We start from the raw sequence: 10,000 nt of genomic DNA, 5'->3' as shown, positions 1-10,000 counted from the left end.
TGATAAAAAATCGTAGTTATACTTAAATGTTCGTGTTTTTTTTTCTTTCTTTCTTTTTTGCGTTTTTTTTTTTCTTTCTTCTTTTTTGGGGCAGACCAAGCACATGCAAACTGCCTTCTGAAAGACTATAGTCAAGCTGTCTTCAGAGAGATGACCAACGTAAATGCTGTTATAAAGGAGGGTCTTGTTCTGAGAAGGGGTGTTTGGGGGGGGGAGGGGGAGGAGGGCAGGACGGGGGTTATTTCTCTCTTTTTCTTTAAAGGGGGGGGGAGAGGAGGTGATGATGAGGAGGGGAAGGGGGTGATGAGGAGTGGGAGGGAAAAGGGGGAGACACGAAAACGTTGAAACCGTCGGTAAGACAACGTGACAGAGGATAGTACATGGACACGACCGTGCGACGCATGCAAACCACGAGAGCAGTCACAAGAAGCGAGCAAAAAACAAACCCCATGCATCAGCAAGCAAGTCACTAACAGCAGCAAAAAGTGCCAAGCAAATATATATAGAGAGATACTCATTTTGATAGGTTGCGGTATCGAGTTTTGCTCTGTTTTTTAAATGTTGTTTTTTTTTATTATATAGATAAGTCCTCCGTTCTCTTGTTCTCGTGACTTCGGGGAGATCCAGAGCTTTCCAAAGGCTGTAGACGAAGGAGAGGAGAAGACACAGGAAGGTGAAAAGAGAAGGAGAAGATGAAGAAGAGAAGAAAAGAAAAGAGAGAGAGAAGAGCAATCTGTGGATGCTCACAGCTCACCTCTCTCCCTCTCCTCTTCCCTCCCTTCTTACACCTCCTCCTCCTCATTCCCCTCCCTCTCGCCTCCTGGCCCCTTCCCCCGCCTTCCCCTTCCTCAGGGCAAACGCCCCTAGAATCGACCCAGAAGCCACGGATTACAGGGACTTCGGACGGACATGCAGAGTAGGATGATGAGGAAGAAAAGAGAACACCTACCTACGAACCCTCACGCCACCCACCAACCATCACTCCAGGCAGATGCAGTCCAAAAGACACGTCTAGGTTTTTTGGTTTTTCATTTAGAGTTTTATCTATTATTTTTTTATTTTATATTATCGTTGTTATTATTATTGATGTTATTTTTGAGAGAAAATGGGTCTTGTTGTGTTTGGTGACCAAATGGTTTTGATTTGAGGTTGGTCTCGTTTTGAAGACGATTGAAATTTCGATAGATTTTGACTGAGATACGGGGGAATGGGAGGGAGATTATCTAAACTAAAGATATATATATATATATCTTTAAAACGTATATTGAAGAAGAAAAAAAAAATCTTGTTAGACTGATTCTGATCATCAAATCCTAACAGATTAATATTTGTTTATCCGTTACTAACCACATTTTTTTTCATCATCTCTTAAAAAAAAAAAAAAGCTTTCTCTCGGCGTGATGGTTGGTTACAAACAGTGACCTCGCCTGACCTGAGCTTGAGAGAGTGCGGGTCAAGGTGTCACGGCGGGTGGGGGGTGGGTGGGTGGGTGGCCGATGCCCTACACGTTAAGGTAGCACATCTGAGTCGTCCCAGCCCTCGGGAAGCACTCTCACTAACTTGTTGCTACGACCCCTTTGTTACCAGGTCCTTCAAGGGAAACCCGTGTTGTGAAGATAATATGAATATATAGAGATAAATAAATGATATGATATGTATATAAATAAAGAAATATATATAGAGAGAGATGTGTATATATATATATAAAATAAAATTAATTAATCATAATAATCATAATGATAATAATAACAACCTTCATCAACCATCAGATACCACCTAACTAAAAATCCAACTACTGCTGCTACAGGACACCTTGGTCGAACCACACCCGTGATTTTGGCTGGTTGGGACCGTTGTGTTAGTGTTCATATCCTAGACACTCTTAAATCACTACATTTTGGCTACTACAGCTCGTTAAGGAGAAACTAGGAAAAAATATCCACACTCGTGAGGACCAAATTTGATTAACGTCCTACAGAGGAACAATAAAGTACATCAATTAATGAAGAGTAAAGTAAAATAACATATAATCTCTGTTTTTTTCTATTTTTTTTTATAAATATATAAAAGTTATGAGGTAAGCCCTTGGGCTGGGAGAAACCACGCGGTCTGGAGACATATTGAACGTTGAATTCGTAAACTCTGTTACTCTGCCAAGGGAAAAAAAGAAAACGGGGAGAAAGCTTCAGTACTCAACAAGGCCTTTTTGTAGAGGAAGCAATAGCCTCGAGAGAGAGTGAGTGAGAGAGAGAGAGAGAGAGAGAGAGAGAGAGAGAGAGAGAGAGAGAGAGAGAGAGAGAGAGTGAGCGAGTGAGTTTTATGACAGAGTTGCACGTCTTCGAATTCAACCACAGATCCGCAAAGCTGCAACAACATCAATTGGGTTCAGTCTATCCAGTGATTAGCTTAGTATCCGCTTCACCAAAGAAAACGGAGGCAACTCAGCTAAAGAGATTATTATTATTTTGAGGAAATATTATCAAATGTTGCATCTTATACATGGAATCTAGCGCAGTTTCAACAAAGGATGCAAGATGATATGAAAGTTACTGCTTTATTGTCATATTTGTATATTAGAAAAAAAAATCATTTTAATGTTCATTGCAGCATTGCAGGAAAATTATGTGCAGTACATCAGCGACTACCAAGGGGTACCTTTCGTACTCTGGACAAATGATCATCTTTCGACACATCAAAGAGATTGCTTTACAGAAAGAGAGAGGGGGGGATACGAGTCTAAGAGAGGAAAAGAAAGGGCGCTGAGAACCTTATGAATAATCATTGAACTTTGAACTTTTGAACACTGTCAAGAGTACGACACGTCACCCTCGTCCACCACAGAACCCTAAGAACAGTATACCACGAACATAATTATTACCCACAGCGACAATTTGTTTTTCTTTTTTTTTTTAATAACAGACAGGGGGTTGATGGCGCACTACGAGCCTAAACCAAAGTCTGGATGGCCAAGATTTGTTTTCTTGACACAAACAACTTTCTTTTTTGAGCTCGATATCACTTTTTATTTTATTTATATATATATTTTTTCAAAACACATGAAAGCTGACTGGAGCAACGATTCAGTTGTATGATCGATAGGCCTATGGTCATCTAATGCACACAAAAAATAAGTATTTGCAGTGCATGTATTATATACTGATGTTGACGATCTACAAAATGAAAAGAGAAACACAAAACAACAGAAAATAAGAAAACAAAGAAATAAAATAAGCAAGTACAGTAAATCTGTACTCATGAAATTATATATATAATTTTTTTTATTCATATAAATATACATGGCTTTGTTCCTAATGAACCTAAAAAGTAATAAATACATTTGGTGAAGAGGTTGCAACACCCACACCATTTGCAACGCGTTACTCTCAGCGCTCAAATGCAGCCATTGTTAAATTATATACCTTTGGCTTCAAGCACTTTAGCTATGATGTGTTAAATAGGCTCAGCTATGCTCTGCACTCGCCACTACAGCCACCTATCTGTGACTTTATACTGGAAGAAATTATATGGATGTAAATAAAGGAAGAATGTTTGAAAAAAAAAAATTGAATGTCGAGGGTCAAGATTTTAAAAATCTTTCAACCCCCTTTTTTTGTAATCGATTAATTCCATCTATTCAAGTCATACGAACGAACGTCTAGCAACCCAAGTTTTGACTAATAGTTGACTATTTCTCAGCTAGTTCTTTCACAGAGGAGTATATAGTGTGGTGTTAAGAAACTCTAATCTGCTATAGTGATGCAGCCTCAGTCAGTTTAAAGTAGAATTTGAGTTAGTGTGTGAGAAAGATCTACACAACTATGCTTTTACAACCACGATAATAAGATACATTAAACAAAACCAAAACCAAAAAATCAAAGAATTATTAAAAAAAAAAAATGGAACAAACAAAAATGTCATACTTCAAGGATACAAGATGCTTCAAGTGACTCTTAATTTTTTTTTATTCACGATTACCACTTGAGAAAAGGTTTTAGGCTTGTTATTATAATTCTATAAGATATTAGATAGACAACAACCAACAACTACGAGATACTGTATACACCATTTAAAGAAACTAACATTCATTAGTTTTTATCGTACAGGGAGACAGAGAGAGTAAATAATATACAGGACTAAACTGGGGTGACAAAATTGTTCGTAACAGAGTGGTAGCGAAAACTTTTCCCAAATGGTAAGTGGTTTGAATTTTGATCGAAACAATTTGGTTAACTTTCGTGTCATTCTGAACCACAGATGAGAGACAGAAACAAACAACATATATGTTAAAGTATATATAGAGAGAGAGAAATGTTTTTTTTTTTTTCGTATTTATCTATTTACAGAGATGTTGATTAAGTATGAAAGCGAGATTGTTTATGTTTTTTTTTTCTTTTTTTTATGATTCAAAAGGTGTCATTGCCGTTACAGATTTAAATCATTCTAGAAAGTACTAGTGTATTTCTTCTAATTGGTGATGAGCCGGTGAGAAGTGGGCGGGGACTAGTGACGTCATCTAAGATAACAGCCAATCAGCGACGTGCTGCTGCGTTTTTTTTTTGTTTTTGTTTTTGTTTTTCGTTTCGGTTTTGTCTTGCGACCGTTAAAAATGTAACGGAAATTTCACCCGATTCAAATTCAAATTTTGGTAGAATCATCTCGAATTCAGAATGACTCTTTCATTTCTTTAAACGGATGAATGGACAAAGACTATGATTTTTTTTTTCTTTTTTTTTTTTTTTGGTCACGTAGACCTACCTGAGCATATTTTTTTTTTTCTGAAAGGGGTAAAATAGGTAGGAAGGATGGACTTTTTTTTTTCTTAAGGGTATGGAACTAATATCACTGTATAAAATATATATTCTTTTGGGGGGAGAAGGGAAAATGCGATGATACCTTTAGAGAGGTAAACATTATTTTTATGAATGCTATTTCACAAGATGGACATATGTAAAAAAAAAAAATAGTTATATAAATATAAGTGTATTGCTAAAGACAAATGAAATATTGAATGGACGGAGGAAGCTGTAGGTGAGAGAAATATTTCTACAATATTTAATCTGTTCAAATAGATTTCTAAATATATTTCTTTAAATGCTGAAGATATCTAGACAATAGATACTTTGTTCTTGAAAATGAATAAATATATATATATATATACCTCTGTCACTGGAAAATTTTGTCAGAGGAATGTACAAATTGTACACGATGCATATTAATAAGTAATCTGAAAGAATATATCAAAATATAAAGATGATTTTCGTAATTAATATAACAAGGCTCCAGCTCACCTTAGGGCAACAAAGACATTGCCCAAAGGAAGCTGTTGTAAAAGATGAAAGACCTCGGATTAATGATATAAAAGGATTAAGGAAAATTAACAACTTAAGGGTCAAAGTAGGAGTAAGAGGGAAAGGTCAAGGGGGGGGGGGGGATGATAAGCAAAGATAGCGTTAAAATATAATCATCGGGGAAATGTCAGGATAGAGTAAGGAAAAAAAGAGAGAAAAGGAGAAGGGAGGAAAAGGAAAAAAATATATAAAAATAAAAAAAAAGGGTGAAATGGACATTTTATTTAAATTCAACGTTGGAGAAAAAGAAATAAAGATGGACAAAGTTAGGTCAAAGCAGGTCACGGACTCAAATAAAGTTAAAAGGGGACAAATTTTACACACAAAATGACCGGGAAAGGAACAGGTTAAGTTAGTTTCAGAAAAAAAAATCGGGGATAAACAAGTTGACAGATAACAAAATAGGAGATTTTTTTGCGGGGGGGGGAGGGGAGGGAGGGATGGAGAAGAAAAAAAGAAGGGAAAAAAAAATATATATATAGGTTTGGGAATTTTCTTCTCTTTTTTTCCCCGAGAAGAACGGAGATAGAAAAGGAAAATGAAAAAAAAAAAAAAATATATATAGCATTAGGAATCCGAGTTTATTTTACCGAGAGAGAGAGAGAAAAAAACACGGAAATAGAAAGAGAACAAAAAAGCAAAAAAAAAAAAAAAAAAAAAAAGAAACCAAAGTAAACAAAACAAAACGAAAAAACAGATTTTTTTTTTTTTAATCACAAATCCAATCTCCTCCATCGATTTGCTCTCACCTGGCCCCCATCGCCTTCTACAGACAGAAGGTCCCGCCACTCCTCGATGGTCTGCGCAAGATCGACCTGACACAGCGGTATCTTGACCTCGCCGATCTGGTCATGCTTGGAGAATCTGTCGAAATCGTAGATGCCGAACACCAGCGTCTTGGACATAATGTCAGCATAGGGGACCTGCTAGGAGATGGGGAAGACAGGGCGGAAGGTTAGATTTGTGAGAGGTGAGGGAGGGAGAGGGAAGGGGGTGGGAGGGGGGGATGGGGGGGGAGAGGGAAGGGAATGGCAGGGGGGATGGGGTGGATGGGAGGGAAAGGGGGTGGGTGGGAGGGAGGAGAGGAAAGGGAATGGCAGGGGGGATGGGGGGGAGGGGAGGGAGAGGGGAAAGGGAGGGGAAGATAGGTGAGGGGGGGGGGAAAGGAGGCAGGTGAGGGGGAAGACGAAGCGGAAGGTTAGATTTGTGAAGAGGTGAGGGAGGGAGGAAAGTGAAGGGGGAGGGAGGAAGGTGAAGGTGAAGGGAGAGGGAGGGAGGTGAAGGAGTGGTTGTGGGGGAGAAGGAGGAGTGGGTGTGGGTGGCCGTAAGGAAGGGGGTGGGGGAAGAGACCCATATGTGTGTGTATGTTTGTTTGTGAGTGTGGTTGAATGCTTAAGACTTTCGTGTGTGTGTGTGTGTGCATGACTGCGTGTGCGTGTTTGGAAGCTTGTGTGTGTTTATTATGTATGCACGTGAAAATGTTTGTAATCTCCCATATTTCTATATATTTTATGTTATTTTTTAAAATGTATTTTTTTTTGGGGGGTGGGGGAAGGGCAAGGTCTGGTTTGATAGGAGGCACCATTGTAAAAAAAAAAAAAAAAAAAAAATCATATATATATACAAATTGATAAATAGGATCCATCCTCCTTTCAAAAAAAAAGAAAAAAAAAAGAAAAAAAAATAAATATCATTCTTATTCAATATCTATACAAAGATTTTTTTTTTTTTTATTTTCGTTTTTCTTTTTCTTTTCTTGTTTTCAAAAGAGGGAATAATAGAGAGAAAGGGAATAAGAGAAAGAGAAGAAAAATATCACGATGCAATTTGATATCACAAACAAGTCAGAAAAGTGTATGACACGAGAAAAGAAAATGGAAGAAGAGAAGGAGGAAGAAGAAGAAAAAAGAAAGTGGAAATAGAGGAGGAAGAAAAAGAAAGTAGAAGAAAAGAGGGAGGAAGAGATAAAAAGAAAATGGAAGAAGAGGAGGAAGAAGAAGAAAAAACTAGTAGAAGACGGAGAGTAGAAAGAAGAAGAAGAAAAAAGAAGAAGAAGAGGAGAAAAGGGAAAACGAAGAGGAGAAAGAGAACGAAGAGGAAGAAGAATAGGAAAAAGCCGAACAAGAGGAGGAATATGATAATGAAAGGAAGAAGGAGTAGGAAGACGAAGAGGAGGAAGAGGAAGACGAAGAGGAGGAAGAGGAAGACGAAGAGGAGGAAGAGGAAGACGAAGAGGAGAGAGAGGAAAAAGAAAAGGAAGGAGATGAAGAAGAATAGGAGAAAGGCGAACAAAAGGAGGAATAGTGATAATGAAGTGAAGACAAGAGAGAGAGGAAGAAGAGGAGAGACAGAAGGACGAAGAGGAAGGTGAAGAGACGAAGAAGAGAAAGAGGAAGACAAAGAGGAGAGAGAAAGATGTAGATAAGAAAGAGGAAGAAATAAGAAAAAATAGAAGAAGGGAAAGGGAAAAAGAAAAGGCGAAGAAGAGACAGAATAATGATAAAGACAGGAAGGAGAAGGAGGAGGAAGACGAGACAAGAAGAAGGCGCAGAAGAATAAGAATAAGAAGCAAAAAAGAGGAAAAGAAGAATATAGGAAGGCAAAAAACAGAAAGAATAAAGAAAAGGCGAAGGGGAAGACAGAATAAGGCGAAGGAGAAGAAAAAGAAATAAAATAAAATAAAAAACGAATACGAAGTAGAAGAGGAAAAGGAAAAAGAAAACGTAAGATAAAGGATAAGAAAAGATAAAAGAAAGAAAATAAATACAATGATGAAGAAGGAGATAAGAAAGGTAAGGAAAAAGAAAATTAAAAAAGAAGACGAAGATGCCAAAGAAGAAGAAGAAGAAGTAGAAGGAATAATAATAATAATAATAATAAGAGTAGGAAGAATAAATAGAACAAGAAAAAGAACCAAAGGAGAGGAATAAGAGAAAGAACAAAAGGAAAGAAGGAAAATAAGAAAAAATGTAAGAAGAAAAAGAAAATAAAAGGAAGAGAAAAAAAGGCAAAAAAGAATAAAAATCAAGAAATAAATAAAAGAAGAATAAGGAAGAAGAAGCAAGAAATAAAGAAGAAGAAGAAAAAAAGGTAAAGAAGAATAAGGAAGAAGAAGCAAGAAATAAGGAAGAAAGAAATAAAGAAGAATAAGGAAGAAGAAGCAAGAAATAGAGAAGAACAAGAGAGAGGAAGAGGCCCTCCTCCTCCGTGCAATCGCGGCCCAGAAGCCAAGGGAACGAGCTGGATGCTGGCACTTTGGCAAACAACACGTGGCTTTATATATATATATATATATATATATATATATATATATACTATGATATATTATATATATATATATATATATATATATATATATATATATATATATATATATATATATATGTATGTATGTATATATTCGATAGGAAGACTGGCGAGGTCGCAAGAGGGAAGCTTGAGGAAAGAGCAAGTCCTTTTCTTGGAGGGAAAGGAGAGATTGGGGATTGTGATCAGCATTGGGAGAATATGAGACATTCTCATATGTGTATGTGTGTATATATATATGTATATATATACATATACAATATATATATATATATATAAATAATATATATATATATATATATATTCATATATATATATATATATATATATATATATATATATATATATATATATATATATAATATATATATATATATATATATATATATATATATATACATACATATACATACATATATATATATATATATATATATATATATATATATATATATATATATATATATATATATATATATATACACACACACAATTCACTTAGAACAAGCCAAAAAAGCTGTCGTGAAAACTGTTATGAAATAAGATTGAGAAAAAGTAAAGGTAATTAGAATTAGGTCTGGCTTTTTAAAATGACCAAATGCATAATTTTAAAAAGGTGGTCTTATTCACTTTTTCTTTTCTTTTCTTTTCTTTTAACTTAGCTTCATTTTTGCTCATAGGATTGGATGCAAAATGCAATGATTATTCAATTAACAAGACAAAATATAAGAATGGCCGTCTCTCTTCAATATTTCCTCACCTGATTTGACTCAGGAATATTGGTTATGCAAAATATGATGTTATTCCCTTATTGCAGAAGTTATTGCAAGTATTAAGGAGAGACCATTTTTAATTAATCTACAGGGATGATCTAATCACGAAGCACAAAATATTATCTGCATCAAGAGAAATCATGAAACAAAGCCATGGCAAGACTAATAACACGTAGTTTCGAGTACCAAACTTAACTCGGGTTTCAAGCGTACAAAGAGAATATATGTTTTGGTATCCATATTTTTTTCTTACTTAAAACGTGCTTTTCGATTTTTTTATTTGTTTTATTTTTATTTATTTATTAATTTATTTTATTAATTTTATCTATTTATTTTTTTTACTCAAAACGTGCTTTTCGATTTTGCATGTCTTGTCGTAGCTCTGGTCCAGATTTCGGTTATCTTCCTAGGGAAATATAATTCTGATTGTAGACTCTCCTCAATACTTCCGTGTTTAATAACGGAACAACATCTTTGATTTTATGTGACCCGTGATCCATTTTTTTCTTTCATAATACTTTATTTTCGAAAAAATGTAAAAAAAAAATAGAGAGGTGAGGTTATGCATTAATA

The 10,000-nt window shown here is 35.6% G+C and overlaps 1 protein-coding gene across 14 annotated transcripts in view; it reads right to left on the bottom strand.

Annotated features, from left to right (window-relative positions):
• Window positions 1-10,000, bottom strand: part of LOC119575036 (synaptotagmin 1-like) — a 117,330-nt gene that overhangs the window by 18,092 nt on the left and 89,238 nt on the right. For 10 of the 14 annotated variants that reach the window (XM_037922366.1, XM_037922369.1, XM_037922368.1 and 7 more), the window contains one exon: window positions 6,098-6,274. In XM_037922366.1, coding sequence (XP_037778294.1) covers window positions 6,098-6,274 — 177 coding nt within the window. The remainder of the gene's footprint in view (window positions 1-6,097; window positions 6,275-10,000) is intronic. The other 4 variants (XM_037922367.1, XM_037922370.1, XM_037922379.1 and 1 more) reach the window with 1 other exon arrangement.

The sequence above is a fragment of the Penaeus monodon genome, chromosome 7 (assembly GCF_015228065.2).
Source record: "Penaeus monodon isolate SGIC_2016 chromosome 7, NSTDA_Pmon_1, whole genome shotgun sequence".
NCBI classification, from domain to species: Eukaryota; Metazoa; Arthropoda; class Malacostraca; order Decapoda; family Penaeidae; genus Penaeus; species Penaeus monodon.
This window is presented reverse-complemented; position numbering and strand designations above follow the sequence as displayed.